Raw genomic sequence first — 19,272 nt, 5'->3', positions numbered from 1 at the left:
TTGGCAGCGAAAGATTTCCCAACATTGTAGCCAGCAGTACATTTGAATATGTGTGTCAATATTGTCACTGTCATTGGAGACCAGCGACGTGCAGTCAGTGGAGGCAGGGGAGGCAGAGCCTCACCTGTCATACTCCAATGTAACGGAAATACAATTAAAGAAAAACTAAATAATAATAATAATAAAATGTCTCCACTGATCTTGTGTAAATGTGATTTCTGTATGATTCCAATCGCATTTTATAGTCAAAATCAGCAAATTTGCCGAGCTCCGCTACGGGAGCGATGAGAAGTGAGGCAGGGACGAGCACTGCCTCACATAAGCCCACAGTAACTTGCTGGAGCGCGGGCACTAATTTAGCGCGGCCACTTATTTTGTGAGCGCGCTCAAGCCATTTACTGTGGGGTGAGGTGAGGCACAGATGAGATCTGCCTCACCTCAGAATGCGTCACCCCACAGAAACTGGCTGGAAAGCGGGCCCAAAGCGCATGCCTGTTCCCATCTCACTGTAGGTCACCAATGTAATGTTTGTAGATCCCTTTATTACATTTATCCTCGCCATCCATAGTCTCTAAATAACTTATTTCACATATATATGATATTTAGGCTTGCTGGTCTCATCGTACAACGGCAATGAAAAAAGCACCAGGAGAGGCAGCCATAACCTCTGCCGCACTGAAGGGGGCGCACGTGAGCCCACAGGTTCTTGTTGCTACTGTTATTCTACCGCAAACAACAAACTAGACTTTTGAAACTACAGGAAGATAAGGAGGACTTTTACAAAACAGTAATAGAGATTGTTGTCCAGAAGGATAGCATGGACTTCTATTCATCTTCAAGTCAAGGTAAGACCACAACTGTAATGAAAATGGGATCTTACTTAGAAAGAACAATCCAATATTTAGATTTTGGGTATCCTTTTGTTGATCGGTCTGTTTAAAATTAATCATAGCATCAGACTAAAAAAGCTTTTGAAAATAACAGAATATTTCGATTAAGGTCAAAATAGGCTATAATATTTGTAAATCTGACTCTTTCTAACCATCTCCCTCGACATTGGAAGTAGGGGAGTTGTGCCACTATATATTTACCTTTTAATATGACTAACAGTCTAAATCCCATAAGAATAGTAGAGTTTACACTAACATCTAATTGTGAAACCACCACAATATTTGCCCTTTCCTTGAGAAAAAATAGTTTGCCAGTAATTTGCTGTTGGTCAACTAATCCGTTAATCGAGTTATCGTTTTGCCTCTATTCCAGAATAATGGAAGGCACCGTTTCTGTAACAAAGAGGGAACTAGGGACACCTACCCCCAGAGCCTAACTTGACTCACAAGTTGCTCAGAGGGGGTCCAGTTATGTTGCTGCAGGTGTGGGCTAATATTTCAAAAATATAAATGGCTCAAATTTCCAAATGGAGAAGAGAGTCAGAGCCTATGTTTTATCTGGGTCAAATAAAATTGCATTTGGATTGGATCTAATTACCTCTGCCTAGAAGGTTACAGTATGATTACCGCTTGTTTTTTTATTGGTCTGTTTGTTAGCAGGATTAGGCCAGGTCTTTATTAAATCTTTTGAAAGGGTGTAGTAGGGGCCAAGGAAGAACCCATTACATTTGGGAGCGGATCCAAAACATGGGGCAGATATACACATCATTTTTGAAAAAGGCCTTGATGGAGGTCTTCTGAGTGCTAGGCATGTTTCTGACTTTCCATTGGCTTCATGTAGATGTTTTTATTTTTCCAGATTAGATCCAAAATGATGGATCTTCTCCACTGATGGCCCTAATATAAAAAAACGATAGGCCTCTGTTGCATTGTTGTGGTGACATAAATGTCTAGTAAAGATATTTATGCATTGCTTGATATCAGTGTTAATTAACCTGTTTTGTTATTTGGTTAAATAGTTCTTACAGGTAAAAAATTTCTGTTGCATGTAAGTTATTTTCAAAGGTTTAAAGAGTTTGCAACAGCCATTACATGTTACTGTGCAACAACTCTCTAACCTGGTCTTTTAAAAGACTAAAGGAATAAAAAAGTAGGTATATAAATAAAATATGATCTGAGTTTGCACATTACTACCACCTTAAGTTACACAAGAATGAGAAGAGGGTGGGAGGAGAGCTTAGGAGAGATGATGAAGCTGCTCCGTAGGGTGTAGCTAGACAAGCTTTTAAAGTCATTTCATGTGACAGATTGAGATGTGCACAGTGCCCATCAAACGGTATACAATCTGTAACAATCCAGTCTTTTTGTTTTACAAGAGACAGTGACAATGACTCTAATGTTTTGTGGCAATTCCACATCCAAATGACAAACAGAGTACAGCGGAATCTCTCAGATTTCAACATGACATTCTATGCTTTGACATTTACTGACCGGGCAATCCGTTGACCAGTGGGGGCCTCTCGTCATCATCTTCCTCCTCGGGTACCGCGCTGTCCTTCCTGTCCATCTTGCTGACAGAGGTGGTTCGTTTCCTCGGGAGATCACCGCCGTAGTCTTCATCAAACAGCACTTGATCCACCAGGTCAGGCTGCACCAGGTTAGGCTCCGCCGGAGGCTTCGGGGTTCCATAATAATTACCTTAAAGAGTGAAGGATGGGAGAGGCAGAGGGAGAATAATTATATAAAAAAATTAATGCAACCAAACAGATAAGGAGCAAAAGGAAAGGCAGCTAGAGTGCAGATTGGCAACATTACTCTCTACAGGTTTATATTTGTATTTTGTGCCTCTACTGTGACATGATTTCATGTTCAAAAAGGTATTTATTTTTCTCATACTGCCTGTGCTGCATCACCTCTTTTCACCCTCTGTCTGAAGGCAAAGCCCAGTCTGCTCTGATTGGTTAGCTGGCTGGATGTGTTGTGATTGGTCAACCGCTTATGGCGCATTTCCACTACAGCGCGGAGCCCCGTTTAAGAGAGCTGTGACGTCAGCGGCCCGTCTTTGGTTGCGTTTCCACTTGGCCTAGTACCGGCTAGCGGGTCATAATTCACAGTTTTTCTGGCCCCATAAAATCGTGGTTCTAGGGCCAGGAACAACCAGGCTGAGTCGGGCTGAGTATGCTAAACTAGAGAGAGAATTGCTGGCAAGGGGGCTACAACTACAACAAGATGAACATATTTGACCGTGATTTAATTGTAATACACGTTTCAAAATGATGCCGAAGTAACAACATACTGATACCGGTTAGTAAAAACCATGAATTAATGCTTTGACAAGTCTGCAGACAGACGGCAGGCGAAAAACCTTTTAAAATGCGTGTTTTCTAAATGGAGATTGGCTAAGCTAACGCAGTATATGCTCCGACCGTCCACACTCACAACAACGGCCTATACAGACATAAATAAAGCAGCGACTGTATTCACCATGACACAGGCAGTCTGTGGTTTATACTTGTTTAACTTTTGTCTAGTTTCTGAACATATATGAGGAGCTGTGAGCTCTGAGTGCTAACAGCTAACGGCTGTGTTGTTTTTCTGGGGTTCTCATTGAAGATGACATCACGGCTCCGCCTACACTGCGTTACTATAGATACTACCCCAGTTCCTAAACTGTAATGGAAATGCGCCATAAACGAGGCCTAGCCATACCGAGCGGGGCCGAGCGAGGCCGTGTAGTGGAAATGCGCCATTAGAGAGTTCCGAAAATCTCCCACTCCTTAGCCTATCATGGACAATGTGTTGGAGCGCTAGCCAATAGAAGCACCAGTGTTACACAGTGATTTCACTACCTTACAGAAACAAACAAAGGAGTCCAATCCAGCCTTTTCAGGCGGGGAGCAATGTGTGGGAGAGAAACTCCCTATGGCAGGAACTTTGAGATGTTAGCCTTTGCAGACCATTTGCATGCACAAAAACCTATACAACACACTACAGGAGAGGGAATACTCCAAAAAAGCATAATACGGAGGGAAAGTGAAGGATGGAAGGAGCAGAGAGAGGAAGAGAAGAAGGAAATATATTAATAATGTTACTATATAGATAAGGAGCCACAGAAAAGGCAACTAGAGTGCAGACCAACATAATGGCTGCAAAGTTGACTTCTCAATTAAATAATCGACAGAAAGATAATAAGCAACTATTTTGAAAACGATTAATCATCATTTTGTAATGTAAAGAAGGCAAATAAACAAATATTTGTGGCCCCTCAAAAATCGAAATGTTCTACTATCTTGCACAGTAGTGCTATTAACTGTACACTCCATCTATGTTTGTTAAGTAAGAGAATGAGACTCACACAGAGAGATCTTGTACCATGCCTAACATTACTCCAATTTACCCGATTTAAATCTGGTTCAATTCTCTAAATGTCACACAACAGCGCTGAAGGTCGAATATTCACAAGTTCCAGAGGTCTGCTCGCTCTGCATGATTTTCACGTCTCTTAACCCCCTGCATTGTTTTCCCTCGATAACTGCACCGCAGGGCGGTCATGACCCATGTAACATTAACATCAGTTCACTTGGAATTTGCAAGCAACTAATTACACTGATCATTGAATACAGCAATTATCTATCTCTCAGCTTGCTTTTTTTAAATGAAGAGAAACCTTGTGTTACAGATTATGAATATTCAGTGGGATAGCAGGGCTCCGTGAAGAGAGGGGATAGAGAGCAAAACTTAGTTAAATGATTTGCTAATTTAGCTCATGGGGCGATCCATCTATGTATGGCTGGTGAGCAGTATGTGGAACTCAATTCAGGCGTAGAAGAAGTAATTATTCAACCTCCATTAGGATTATAAATAATGTGCATACTCATTTATATCCTAACCATTTATAATGGTTATTTGTTTGCTAAATGCTGCTCTGTCAGATGTGTTTACGCAGTAATATCACATACGTTTTCTGCATATCCATTTGTCATGTCAAATATTTATTCGGTTCTTACAATAAGTGATCACCAGATTGAGTCTGCGATTTATAATCAGATTAATTAAAGAATAGGGGGGCATACCGCTGGGACATTTTCTGCAATTTAATTAGCCTCCATAAACTCTATCTTATTTTCATTTGGACGTGGTATTATGAACCTTTTGATGCATGAACATGCTGACATCACAAATACTGTGCTGTAGGAGCAACATTTATCAACTGCAGATCTTTTTATAGCTCGGTACAAAGAGGGGAAGCTGACAACAGTGTGCATGCCAAGAAGAACAGAGGGCTCTGAGGAGCACATCACAGTCATTTTAGCAGCTTTACAGCACGACACAGTAACGCCACAACAGCCTTTTTGATAAGTGAGCCCATCTCCAGCATAGGGCCTCATCTCCTCGGGCGTGCCAGATACAATACCCAGCAACTGGGTTAATGCAGCCATGCTCATCTCCCTGAAAGCAGTGGGAAGGTTGAGGAGGAGAAGGAGGCTGGATGAAAGCCCGCTCCTCCCACCTCGTCGCTCGACTTTCTGTGTTTACTAAGCGACACTCATCCACATTTGTCAAAGATGGCTTCATTAACAGGGGTGGCGCCACGATAGCGGGGAGAGATTGGGTCTGCTGGCTAATCCCCGCCTGTCTCCTGCCGCACGCTGACATTCATCTGCCAGACGCTACGTGCATGATTAATTACTTACAAACATGTCTCTTGGACTCTGATAAATGTGTGTTGCTGATAGAGAGGTGTGTGAAAGCAGCGTGTCGGCGAAGATTTGTGGCACCATTTGCCTTTATAAATGGAGGGAAGCCTCATAAGCTGATGAGCAGGGGAGCTTGTCCGACGTTACTTGTGATCCTCGTGTCACCGGGGTTGATGAGCCAGGAAGAGCGAGCCTCCTCTGTCAAAGTACGTGAGAGAGATTTCATGGTGGTGGAATCAGCAGCCGGTAATGAAAAGGCTCCTGTTGTCAAGGGCAATATGCATAAGCTACACAAGGTCATGAGCACACGTTAATCTTAGCGAGATCACTAACAGACAGCCACACACACACACACTCCTAATGCATGAGTGCTGCACTCCCATCTCACATCCAATTGTATCTGCAAGTCTGTTTCCCTTCCTCGTTCAAATCCCACCCATTATCACAATGGGGATCCTAAAACAACAGATTTGACATGGATCTCAATTTGGCAGAATCTTGCCTTCCCTGATAGCAGATAAGAGATGTCCTTTTCCAGAGAAGAAAACCCTCTATGGGTAGAATTTCATTTTTCTTGGCAGCTGTGCCTCCAGTCTTGCACTTCACTGCACTGGACCATTTAGTTCATGTCTGGCTGAGAGAGTGACCCAACCTGAACCTTATAGAGACTAAGCGGGGACCAAAGGCCCAGAAAAGACTCGCTCTCAGCGCCTGGCGCAGATGGCGGATGTGTCTGCTTGGCAGGCAACCTGAGACCCTCCGGACCAACATGGAGCAGCCAGCATGTACCCTACCAATCATAGAGCAGTCAGGACCCTCATAAATAGACTAACCCTGAGTAGTGTGCTGTGTCCTGACCCCTCATCTGCCTTGTTGTGAGGATGCGGGGCATTAACATGGTCATGGATGGCAGGCTGATTGAGTCAGGAGAGGGTGTTTAAGTTAAACATTAGGTATAAATGCGTTTAATGCCTCCTATGAAATATTTTCTAGGTGGAGAAAAAGCGGTATACATGAACCATTAACGTAATGAGCATCCCGGCAAGTCATTTGGGACTATTAGCGAGAACATTATGATTAGCTGAAGAATCCCATTAGCTCGGTACTTTGAGTACAGCTCACTCACTGTTGGTTAAACTAAAGGTAATTCAACCACCCTCACGACCTATACAAGAGGATGTTTGACCTTGTTTATTTTCCTCTATTCAACGAAAGAGCAAGGCTGCGCTTCAACCGCAAACAAATGGAGTAAATGCCATTCCTCGATCCAATTACTTTCAGCTCCTCTTTGAGTCTACTGTGCTGCTGGGAGATCAGCGCTCTCTGCCACAGAGGCCATGCTTTTGATGACTGGGTTTTAGAGAAAGAGAAGAAGAAGAGGAGGGGGGAAGGTGGCAGTCACTATCAGAGTGTTCAGTGCTTTCTCAGGGATAGTATGCTCAAACTGTCCAACTTTTGAGAAGCTAATCCTCACATCTGAACGCAGCCGAGGCAGCTCAGCTTCCACTGCAGAAGGGGGGTTTTCCTGGAAGCTGAGGGGCTAAGCATGCTTCTATGTCCACTCTCTCCCTCTCACGTTTGCACTCTTCTTCAGTTTGCTCTCCATTTCTCCCTCTCTACCCACGGTCAACCTCAATATGGAGGTGTAAATCCCTCCTGGCCTTGGCTCACAGATGACGGACAGCTCGCGGGTGATTGGCAGCTCCTGAAACATGATCTTAGATGATCTATCTCGACACAAGGACGGGATTTGAGTGTGTGTGCATGTGTGTTGTATGTATTTTCTGCCACTGTGCTACAAGGACAAGAGGTGGGAGGAGGGACTGAGACCTTATCACAGGGATCAGAGCCCGTTGGAAGGCGCATCACAGGAAGGCACTTAACCAATCGTAAGAGCACACTCACAAACTTCACTTGCACAGCTTAGAAGAAGCAACTCTCAGACTTAAGGCGCTTTCTCACCGAATGAGGATTTTACTTTATCTTTTAAATTCTTCATCCTACAGGAAGCACGAGATGCAGCTGAATGGGAGCGAGTGAATGGCGCAGAGAAGGTCCATTCACACGGCCAGAGGTTGCCTCTAAAGTAAAAAAAATCCCTTCCACTTAACAGCAGCCCGGATTTACAGTAAGAAAGAATGAGCTTAAAGAGAAGGGAAGATTACCATGTTATTGCTATAATCATTGCGCAATGTGAGAGAAATCCCCCCTTCCCAATCCCCTCATGACATAAATACACTGCAACAGTCTGACTTTCCAAGACCTTTCAATGCAAGTGCTTATGCTCCATTGTGGTATGAGGTGTTAGAAATGGTAAATACTTTGCTATTCGGCAGTTCGCTAAGCTGAAATATCCCTCCTTGTGTAAACTTCTTACTGCAAGGAACATGACTGGGCTTGTCTTGCTGTAAAATATCCGTTGCCACAGACATGTTTACTGCAGCCAGGTGCAGGGGAACTCAAAAAAGCTCTAACAAAATCAAATGCAATAGTTTTCTTGAAATCAGCCAAAGCTTACTGAATGTGTCTGTGAGAGGAGATGAGGAAGAAGAAGAAGAAGGAGGAGGTTGGTTTTATTGGACTGGAATATAATAAGGTCATGATGAGGTGCTAAAGCTGATCACATGTTCAGACTCTATTATGTGAATATATACTGTATATTGTCAAGAACAGACAAAGACATGCTGACACAAGAAACACAGAGAAGCAAGTCATCTATCAGACACATGCTGATTTTCAGGTATTATATTTGTATATTGTGCCTCTATTATGACATGTTCCCATGCTTTAATGTGCAAATAGTGCAACATGTTTTGAAGGAAGCACGTCTTTCCACCCTCTGTCTGAAACCAGAGCTAATTCTTCCGGTTGGTTAGCAGGCTGGCTCTGTTGATATTGGTCAAATGCTTAAAGATGTCCTGCCCCTTGGCCTACCACGTACAATGTGTTGGAGCGCTAACCAGTATAATTGGGAATGTTACATAGTGATGTCATTATGTTATGGTTGTAAACAAAAAAGGGAAAGGTTGAGGGAGATAAACTTCCTCTGGATTTTTTGGGGATTTTATCCTTTGCAGACCATGTCCATTCACAAACAACTATATAACACACTACAGGAAAGGGAAAATAACAAAAAGCACAATAGGTCCCCTTGACAAAAATATTCACATGTATATTATTATTATAAAATGTAATAAATGTAACTGGCATTAATGAGAATAGGCAGAGCTTGAAAAGTAATACAACAAGTGGAGTCCGTTTTTCGTTTCAATTAGATGTTTTTTAATTACATTAAGAAATCTTCATATGCATACCATATCTGTCATTACCCTCTGGTTATATCTGGTTCCAAAAGGCCGTCTGACAAAACCTTTTCTCTTCTAAGATTTATTTTAATCCTGACAAAAAAAGTTACACCCTTGTCCTGATTTCTACAGTTTTCCCATTTATATTTAAATACAAAGTCTGCATACTACAGTGGCCCCATTGTATTCAAAGTGTTGAGTTACAGAACACAGTTCACCTGAAGGGCTGTGAATATCGCCGCTAATCTGACTGTCACCTCTAACAAGTCTTTAATCATGTTTCACTGATCAATACATTTCGTCCCGCTTGTCACATCTCACTAAGGCAGCCTGTAAGTCATAATGACCGTGAATATCGAGCGTACACTCACTCCATTATAGGGATCCGTCACTGTGAATCGTGTTCACGGGTGCATGCAGGTTTCTCATATTCTCATGACACTGTGGCGATACCTACCATCATAGGTCCCACTCTCCAGTAAAAGTCCACTTTCCTCCAGGATCCTGAAGTCTCCGCAGCTGATAAAGTTGTAGTCCACTCCTGGCACCTCCCCATCTCGAGGAAGCCGCGTGGTGCCTGGGAAAAAAGAGAAATCCATCAAACTAACATGTTTTAGGTAATAGACCTAAGTGCTTCGAGCTGATGACGTTACCTCATGCAATAACCTGAAAGGACAATGGTTTTGTATTTTTGCTTCAGTTGTGCAACACCCTTGAAAGTGAGCTGAGAAAATTGTCATCCAGCTCCAAGTCTTTTGAAAGAAATTATTCCTGTCTTCCAGCATAGCAACAAGATGTGTCTCAAGTGCTGGTTAACCTTTAACATAAAAAGTTTTACTTACTACACAGAACATCTTCCACTGACAGCATCTCACGATTCATGAGATACAAAGGATACAGACTTTAGCATTTTATTTTGTGATGTGTACAAGGCTGCAGCACATTTCAAAAACAAAAAACCCGAAAAGACCTTGGGGTCTTCCTGTGAAAGATGGATAATTGATGAGGGCCTGTGGTATTCACTTAATCCTCTATGAGTAGTAGAGAGGTTATCATTAGGAGGTTATTGATGTAGGCATTAGCTACCGCTGAAATGAAGAAGGATGCATATCCATAATGTTTGGCTTCAACTTTAGCAAAAAAAGTTTTTATTTATTCACCACAAATCTGAGAGAAGCTTCAACTGACAGCATTTCACGACTCATGAGGTACAGAGGATGTACACTTTAGTAGTTGTTTAGGTACCCATATCTGTACAAGGCTGCAGCACATTTGTATTTTTTTGAGCAAAAAACACAAGAAGACCTCGGTGCCATCTTGTGAAATATAGATCATTGATGAGGGCCGTGGGTTTCCATTTAAAGGGGCCCTATTATTCTTTTGGGGGTTTTCCCTTTCCTGTAGTGTGTAGGTTTTGGTGCATGTCTGCAAAGGCTAAAATCCCAACGTTTATCTCGAGAGGGAGTTTTCTCCCCTACCTGCAACTCCTTTGTTTACTTCCTTAACATAGTGGCGGCTGGTGGAAGATATTTTAGGTGGGGCTGTGGAAATGGTGATCAAACAATACTAGGGGGCATTTTTTTGAGAAAAGACCCCCTAAATTACAGTACTTATCCAAGACCAAGACCCAACTCCTATTATATTGTTCTTTCTTGTTTTTTTATTTCTGTGAGGCTTACTCTCGTACTGTATCATTGTCTTTCTTGTTATGTCGGTTTTTGAAAATGTACAAAATGGTTACAAGTATATATATATATTGCCAAAACAATTTTGAACGTATACATGGTTCAGAACATTATTAACATTGAGAAATGATTGCAAACATTACAAATGTAAAGTTTAAATTGACAGTTATATTAAAAATATGAGAAGACTGATCAATACCTCCATAACTTCAGTGTGGTTAGCTACAGTATGAATCTTCCAAAACTTCCAAACACCTTGTCCTGGACATAGTTTCTACAGCATAAACTGTGCTAACAAGCTGAGATTCCACAGATTCTAGAAATATAAGTATCATCACTGAGCGATCAGAACTCGCGACAGGGGAAGCAAATACAGACATCACACGACGTAGCTTTAGGTAGCAAAACACGGAGATATGCTCACCTTTTGCAGAATAACAATTCTGATCAAAAACGAGAAAAACGCAGCTGAAGGTTAATCCATAGGTTAATCCAATGTGTCTGTCACTTTGAAAAATGATTGATGATCCATAATTCCATTTTTATGTCAAAAACTGAGTTTTCATTAGCTGCTAATGGTAGCTTCCAGAGTGTATGACAGCTTCCTGTTTTGTCTCCTTGTATACGAGTCCAAACAACTCACAGACTGCACCGGGCGCTCACGTAGGAGCCCTGTGACCATCAGATTTTACGACGCTGATTGGCTGAAATTATGTTTCGGCGGCATAGTTTAAAGATAGCAACAGTTGGCTTCTGCTGCACTTGCTGCACTCTCGTTTGGGCGCTGTGCATAGCGCCCAGACGAGAGGGAGTAATGATACACGGGCAAGGCCAGGCAGGAAACATGTGACTTATCAGTAACTTTAGACATCGTAACACAATTTTAAACGAGATTTTATTGTAGATTATACATTTTACTGGTACCAATTATATAATATTTACCTTGTTTATTAAAAATAAAAATAAAAATAAAAAATATATTTTTTAAATATATATATTTTTTATTTTATTTTATTTTTAATGTGGGAAGAGGGGGGGCGGCGCCCCTAGCGCCCCTATGGGCCGGCCGCCACTGGTGACATCACTATGTAACACTCGTGCTTCTTTTGGACTCCAACATACATTGTACATAATAGGATAAGGGGCGGGACATCTCTAAACAATCAGAGCAGACTGGGCTCTGGTTTCAGACAGAGGGTGAAAAGTGGTGCTGCAGCACAGGCAGTATGAGAAAAATAAAGAGCTTTTTTTGTTTGTTTGTTTATTTATTTAAAGGACAGTGCACATTAATCCACATTGCTGTAAATGAGCCAGTACAAAAATGGACACCAAATGAATGCATTAGCATGTGGATTACGTAAGTCATATTCCATGAATATATAAGTAGGACTGTGTTACTATTGGACTCAAGGGTAATTAGGTGGCATGTCACCAAATTTGTAGAGTCTATAGAAAAAGCCCCAGCTGAACGGGAGGCAGGACAGCAGTTATTTATTGCATGGGAGGCTGAACAAAGCATTCAGCATGAACCAATCATCAGTGCTACATTCCATGGCAATCTCTGTCACCCTAAATTTACTGTTGCCCATGGTTATGGAACAGATTTGTTCATTGCCTCGGCCTGGTGAATCATTTTCAGGGTCACGGAGAGGACAATGGGGTGAGGGTATGGAAAGCTGAGAAACAGCCGTGCGGGCCACCAGTCGATTTTGAAACAACAGGCGATTTAAAAATTCAAATCAACCTGACTCCGTTGTCAGAGGAAATCAGAGCAGGCTGAGGAGCCCTGCAGCGGCGCAGCGAAGAGAGAAGATACAGACTCCACACAGAGAAGATTATCAACTGAAGCTAGAAATATATTTCTGGGAAAAGAGATGTTTCAGGATCGTAGTTTAATTACTGAACATTCTTTCACAGTATGTATTGTGACCTTCAGTCCAACACGGCAACAAACAGCAGCTGTGATTTATGACAGTGCTACATTGAACCTTTAAACAGCGTATTCTTTTACATCCATAATGGGATCTCATTGAAACATGTTGTTGCATCTCCTAAGTAGATTCCTTGACACTTGTAGGGTCTGCAGCAATTAACAGTGGAGCCTCTGTGCAGATTATGTAACTTTATACTGCCCTCTTTTGTTTTACCGCTCTTGCGTGTTCTTGTTAATTGGACTGTGACAGCTCCTCTGAAACCGTGCAGAGGAGCAAAAGCACAGCTTGGAAAAGAAAATATCAGAGAAGCTTCCTTCAACAGTGCACCTTGATGCCACCCTTTGTGTTACCAAAGGCAGATGACATTGCATCGCATGTAAGAATGCCGGCCTCTGCTGCTTCTCATTACCAATTTATTTGCCAGCCCGCACTGGCTTTGGTCACTCAAAAGGGTCCCCTGTAGCCCAATTACTTGAGCCTCAGTTATGTACCTGCCAAGCAGATCCCCGAGCCATCACCCCGGATGTCATACCGATATAGACCATACATCTCCTATCGGGGATCAGTCGATGACAATATAATGAGGGCTGCCGGAGCTTTGAGGTTACATCCGACAAAGTCTTTCTCGCAGAACTTTGTAACTTCCTGTCATACTTTTCCTTCTCAACGCAGGCGTCGACACTTTGGATATGCCTTCAATTATCTGTCGGAGGCTGGTTGTTCAAACAAAATGCTCGTTGAACACTGGAAATGGTGCAGTTGAAACGCCGCAGTTAATTAAACCCGACAAGAGAAGGGTGCAGAAATAGAGAGGCTCTATCAGAGAAAACAAAGACTTTCTGTCAGAATATAAAGTTAGACTGTGTTGTGTTGTGCTGGGAGAGGAGGCCATTTAGAGAATTAGGAGTATTAAACATTTTGGGAAACACACCTAATCATGGGCATAGGAAGCATCCTCAATGTGGGTGGGACAATTTGACAGGGGGTGTGGGCGTTTTATGGTAGGTTTACAAGTTTAATGTCGAGCGTGTCTAGTAAAACCTGCGTCACCTGCTAGCTTTAATGGACTACTGTCACTAAATAGTGAGTTGTGTGTGTGTGTGTGCTGAATAGTTTCAGTTAATGTGTTTAGCGGGTTCATGAGTAGACTTATAGTATTTGATGTGTAATGTAAGTTTGCAGACTAGTGCAGTGTTATGCTTGTGCTAATAAGGATTATAAGTGTGCAACACCAGGTTTTATGCTAAGCTAAGCTAACTTGCTCCTAGGTATTGCTTTGAATGAACCAAACAGATATAGGAGTGGTATTGATCCCCTCATGTAACTCTTGGAAAGAAAACATATATTTCCCAAAAGGAATAAACTATTCCTTTAATTTCATGTCCATGAACAGTGGTCACAGCCATGTGTTTACACGTGTCAGTGTGTGTGTGTGTCTGTTTATCCGAGAGTGAAACAGATTGTCACTTAAGTCGTGCAAGGTCTCGCGGCTGTGAGCTGCCTGAGACCTATTTTTCAAACCGTCTGGACTGAGAGGATGTCAAGACTTAAACATCAGAGGAAGTCAGTCAGAAATGGCAGGCCATACATTTAACATGGTGATCTCATGCATAGTTTTATGTTGGTTCTTCAACAAAAAAAAGAGGGCTTAGGGCTTTGCTGCTGAAAGAGCGAGAAAGAGAGAGGAAGGAGGGGAAGAAAGCGGATCATTACAAAGCCTAGGCCTTTTGTGAAGTGTTCAGTTTTAAGATACTGAGGCAAGCCCTGCCATATGGCTTACTCTACTATTGTCACGTTATAACAGAGCTAGCTATTACCTTTTAACAAGAAATACAAAACTACTTACACATCAACCTGCTACCATTATTCTTTAATCCTAAAATAAAATTGAAGAGAGAAGAAGGAGCATTCTCTCCTAAAATGGTTACAACGCAGCATGCAGAAGGGTGAGTTAAAAGTAAGGTTTGTGTGAGATCAAACTCTTTCTGCCAATCTTTAATATCAGTGGGGAGTCAAGGTAATGTGTGTGACCCTGAGCTTTCTGTTCTTATAGAAAATCCTCCCACTTTTGTCCTCTCCACAGCTCTTGAGAGCCTCCCCCAGCTTTTCCGTAAGAGTCCAAATGAGACCCAAGACCCAGTGAAGGAGACTGGGGGATTTAGCACACACTTACTCTCTTTGTCCCTCTGCTCCTCACTTTTCTCTCCTAACCCTCCGTCACAGACCACACTCAATGCCTGTAGTTTCATTTTAATTTCTACATACATTTTCAAAACCTGCCAAAAATAGAATATGAGTGTGGATTGGACACACAAACAAGACAGCACAGATGAGCTGCAGTTGTATGAGAGTACAGCAGTGTGGTTGGTAGTTAAGTGAAGTGATCCATTGGCACAGTGACACAAACCGCCTCTGCTAATCCTCATGCTGTCTGCCTGACTGTCACACACATTTTAGCTATAAATCCACCCTTGAATATGCTCATTATTTTCAATTTGTGATGTTCGACACATTGAAACAATTGTTTTGTGTGTTAAATTGCAATTTTATGGTGCGCCACTACTCCCTCAACCTGCCTTATATTATTCTACCCAGAGTATTGATTTCCCACAAAGGAAAAATTATTTCTCAAGCTTCAGTGCCAAAAAGATGAGGAGCCAAACATGTAAAGCACGTTTAGAGGTTGAAGCTCTGAAAGCAAAAATAGATGCAGTGAGAGCAGGAGAGTGCGTTTTGGGAGTTGAGCAAAAACAGCACACAAGCTTCAACATGCAGCTTGTCTTGTGGCTGCATTGCGCTGTGGTTCGTTTTTGTTTGGACAGTTATCTGCAGGAATAGAAAAAAATACCTAAAAATGCATGAAGAGATTAGTATTGTCTGATAATTACATTGCACTTTGTTAGTATAATACATATTTTAGAGGAAATGTGCATACTGTGTTAATGGCATAAGATTAGATACACTTTAAAATCCCACCTTGGGGTTTTATTTGTCACAGCATTAACTGGCATTACACAAACAAAAACAAATACAAAACATTTGAATGCAATTACATTTTCATTTACTATCAACAAAATCACATATTGAGAATACCAATTATAAAGAATGAGTTAAAATACTCCATAAAACAATAACAGAACAATCTACCAATACAAAAAAAATATATAGAGAGAAGAGATAGAATTAGAATTTAGATAAAATGATTGGAAGGGCCTAAACTGCTTTAAATGAAGTGAAATCTATATATGAACCTTTCTGATGAACCCGATAACATGATTTAATAAGTAGTAACCTTTTAGCGTAGATTTTTTCTTATTATTTTCTTTGCATTTTTCCTTTTCTAAATGTTATTTTTGTGTCTATTCTTGACATGTAACCTGGATCAACCTTGAAAATATGAAGAAAGCCTAAATAAAGTAAAATAAAAAACAAGCATAGCAATTAAAAAAATAAGCAGGCAATAGTAATTGGTACAGAGGAAGAGTGCAAGTGAAACAGAGCGGGTGAATGATGGGAGGCTGAGAGCGAGAGGGTGAATGATGGAGGTGCCGTCTCTGTGCGAGTCCTGCTCTCTTGCTCATTAAGACAGTAATTCAACCCCGGGATTAGAGAGTCACACTCATGCAGCGAACCCAACGGCTGCGGATGATGAATGGTGTTTGCGGGCCGTAAAACCTCAACGACCGCCACTATTCTACATGAAAACTAGAGTTAAAGTTTTGCGTTGTATGCAAGCCCAAAGTTGTAGTTTACATCCATGTCGGTCCTAACTCGTATAATATTTCTACTGAAGACTTTTAGGGAATACAATAAAGGTTATCTAGTGTGTTTTTTGGCCAGAGTTATCACCATATTGACATGATGTATGCACAATCTCTCTTCACCTATAAACTTGTTATTTTAAAGAGGACATATTCTGCTCATTTTCAGGTTCACATTTTTCTTTTGTGCCTCTACTGTGAGATGTTTAAATGCTTAAGTATTCATAAAGGTCTTTATTTTTCAACTCTTTTCACCCTCTGTCTGAAACCAGAGCCCAGTCTGCTCTTATTGGTTAGCTGGCCGGCTCTGTTGCGATTGTTCAACCAGAGTGCAATTTGAGCGCTAACCAATAAAAGCGCAAATCCTACATAGTGATGTCATTACGATAAGGAAGTAAACAAAGGAGGCCAATGGAGGCGTTTCAGGCAGGGGGGGGGAGTGTGTGGGAGGGGAACTCCCTCTGGAGGGAACTTTAGGATTTTAGCCTTTGGAGACCATTTACATGCACTAAAACCTGTATAACACAGTACAGGAAAGGGAAAACCCCAAAAAGCATAATGGGGCCCCTTTAACAGAGGACTGAGATTCGTCACAAAGTGCAATCACCTGAAGCTCAATATATTCAAAAACCATTAACCTCCTCGTATGTGTTCACATTGGCAAATAAAGATGATTGTGATAGACAACCAAGCTGTCACCGCAACAGTTGAAAAGGCTTCACATGTTGCTGAAAAGAAGCTACACGTTCTAAGTGTGGGTGCTTAACACCCAATGTCAACAGGCTGCTCAGAAGATACACAATCCCCACTTTAAAAAGGTGTGCACTCAAGAGTGTCATCAATTCAATATCTAACCAAAGTGTGTAATAAAGTAACAATCATCCATTCTTTTACAGAGGTATGCCTTTGACTTATGGTCAGAAAATAGCTTTTGCGGAATATTATGTTGTCACATTGAATTTCACCTTTGTATATATTATGTCAGCACTTCATCCTTCTTTTCACAGAAGACATTTGTACGAAATGTTGTATTATTAGCATATGAACTTTAGAGTTATGGCCAAAAACGTGTTTTGTGAGGTTACAGTGACCTTGACGACCTAATTGTTATAATTCCTATGAGTCGAGGTGAACGTTTGTGCCACATTTAAAACAAATCCTTCAATGCGCTCCTGAGACATACTGTTTACAGGAGTGGGCTGGAAGGATAAAGGGACCACCTGAAAACATAACTCCCCCTTTAAAAGAGAAAGCCATGTTTGTGGTCAAGATCGCGGAGTGTGTTTAGGTGAATGTATGTGATCATTCCTGCACTTAACTTGCACTATTGTGTCACAATTTGATTTCACTATTATACTTCCTTAAGGATTTCCATTGCAAACAACTAGAGTGTAGCTATTGTGCATCGCAAATCTTTAGCAAAAAGCATCACAAGAAGGTGTGTGTGTGTGTGTGTGTGTGTGTGTGTGTGTGTGTGTGTGTGTGTGTGTGTGTGTGTGTGTGTGGTGTGTGTGTGTGTGTGTGTGTGTGTGTGTGTGTGTGTGTGTGCGTGTGTGTGTGTGCGTGTGTGTGAGGAGAAAAGAAGCCTGCAAGACGGACTTAGTTGTCCTTGGGAGAGAAATCACTAATGAGTTCTGTAAAGCTCTATAATCATCTTTTGTCCATCCACTATAACTGACCTGAGGTACTCCCGGTGCAACAGAGCTTGAAAAGAACATTTCCATTACAAATCACGTTGAACTCAAGGGCCAAGGAAACAACTATAGCTCAGAACAGGCTGACATGTATGTGAAAGAAAGACAGAGAGTGAAGGAAACAGTAGTGGGGCTGGAGGGTAAGAAGGATATTCCTCCTCTTCTAAAAATAAATGAAATATACATGAAAGGTAAGCAGCTGACTTCCTTAAAAAATGTCTCACTTGTGAATCCAAGACCTTTCTGAACAAGACAAACAACAACTTCCAGCCTTTGGGGAGTTGAGAGCAGAGATGCTGCTTGTTTGTGACAGGTCTGTGCCTGAGAGTCTGTCATCGCCTGAGGAGCAGTCGCTCTGCATGTGACTAAAACCTTGAATACAATTATGGTGCTCCTCTGAGCAGAGTCACTCCTCAACAGGACGTGGGAAATATTGAGGCCAAAAACTATCTGTGTGAACATCATCCCAGGATTACAGATACTGCGTCATACTCTAGTCTCCTGTTAATGCAATTGTACTTCCAAACGTCATCTGATGCTTTACAAAAGCTGCGTAATGTCTCTTTAAACATCAGAAGAAACATGAGAGGAGACGTCTTAATTCAGTTAGTCGTTCAGCCCCTTATGATAAATGGAATATGAATTACCTAGCCTTTTTTAGAGATGATAATCATCTTTGCTGCTACTGTAATTTACACTCCATTCATACACAGACAGATGCTGATTACTTGGGGGGGGGAGAGTCTCTCCAAGGAAATGTAATTGCAAACGGCAAATAACCTGAATTCCTGCAACCCACACAAACCTAAATCAGGATATTAATTTACCACTTATAGCCGTGTCACTCTAATTTTGGTAATTTTCATGCTTTCCTTTAAAAGATTACAATACTCAAGCTCATGAAAGCCAGAAAATACTGGCGTGAAATGTGTTTTTTTTTCGAAAGCGAAGGAAAGATATTAAACGGATAAAGGTGTAAAAGCACCACTTATCAGCTCCAAATATATTTTTTGCAGCAATTATACAGACTCTTAGATCAACAGCTGCTTTGCAAAATAACATCAAATACCACATTTTTTTATATTTCAATCAGTTTAAAGTTTCCCTTGGGTTTCGAATTATTCAGAAAACGCATACAGCTGCTGTTCCTTGCAGTTGTTCTTGGCAGTCCGCAGTACCAACCTCTTTATTCAACAGTCCATTAGTGATTACAGCACATGTAATAGTTGGTGATGGCCCCACTGAGCAGAAAGTCAGCGAGGGGAAGCAGAGCACCGCGGGGGAAAGAGTTATTTATGGAAATAAT

At 41.5% G+C, this 19,272-nt stretch overlaps 1 protein-coding gene across 1 annotated transcript in view; it reads right to left on the bottom strand.

The window, feature by feature from the left end:
* The window catches only part of LOC117489604 (membrane-associated guanylate kinase, WW and PDZ domain-containing protein 3), a 151,609-nt gene that overhangs the window by 33,124 nt on the left and 99,213 nt on the right, over positions 1-19,272 (bottom strand). Inside the window, exons 3-4 of the mRNA XM_034139057.1 lie at positions 9,350-9,469; positions 2,382-2,588 (exon numbers count right to left, since the gene is read on the bottom strand). Coding sequence (XP_033994948.1) covers positions 2,382-2,588; positions 9,350-9,469 — 327 coding nt within the window. The remainder of the gene's footprint in view (positions 1-2,381; positions 2,589-9,349; positions 9,470-19,272) is intronic.

The sequence above is a fragment of the Trematomus bernacchii genome, unplaced genomic scaffold (genome assembly GCF_902827165.1).
Source record: "Trematomus bernacchii unplaced genomic scaffold, fTreBer1.1, whole genome shotgun sequence".
Taxonomy (NCBI): Eukaryota; Metazoa; Chordata; class Actinopteri; order Perciformes; family Nototheniidae; genus Trematomus; species Trematomus bernacchii.
This window is presented reverse-complemented; position numbering and strand designations above follow the sequence as displayed.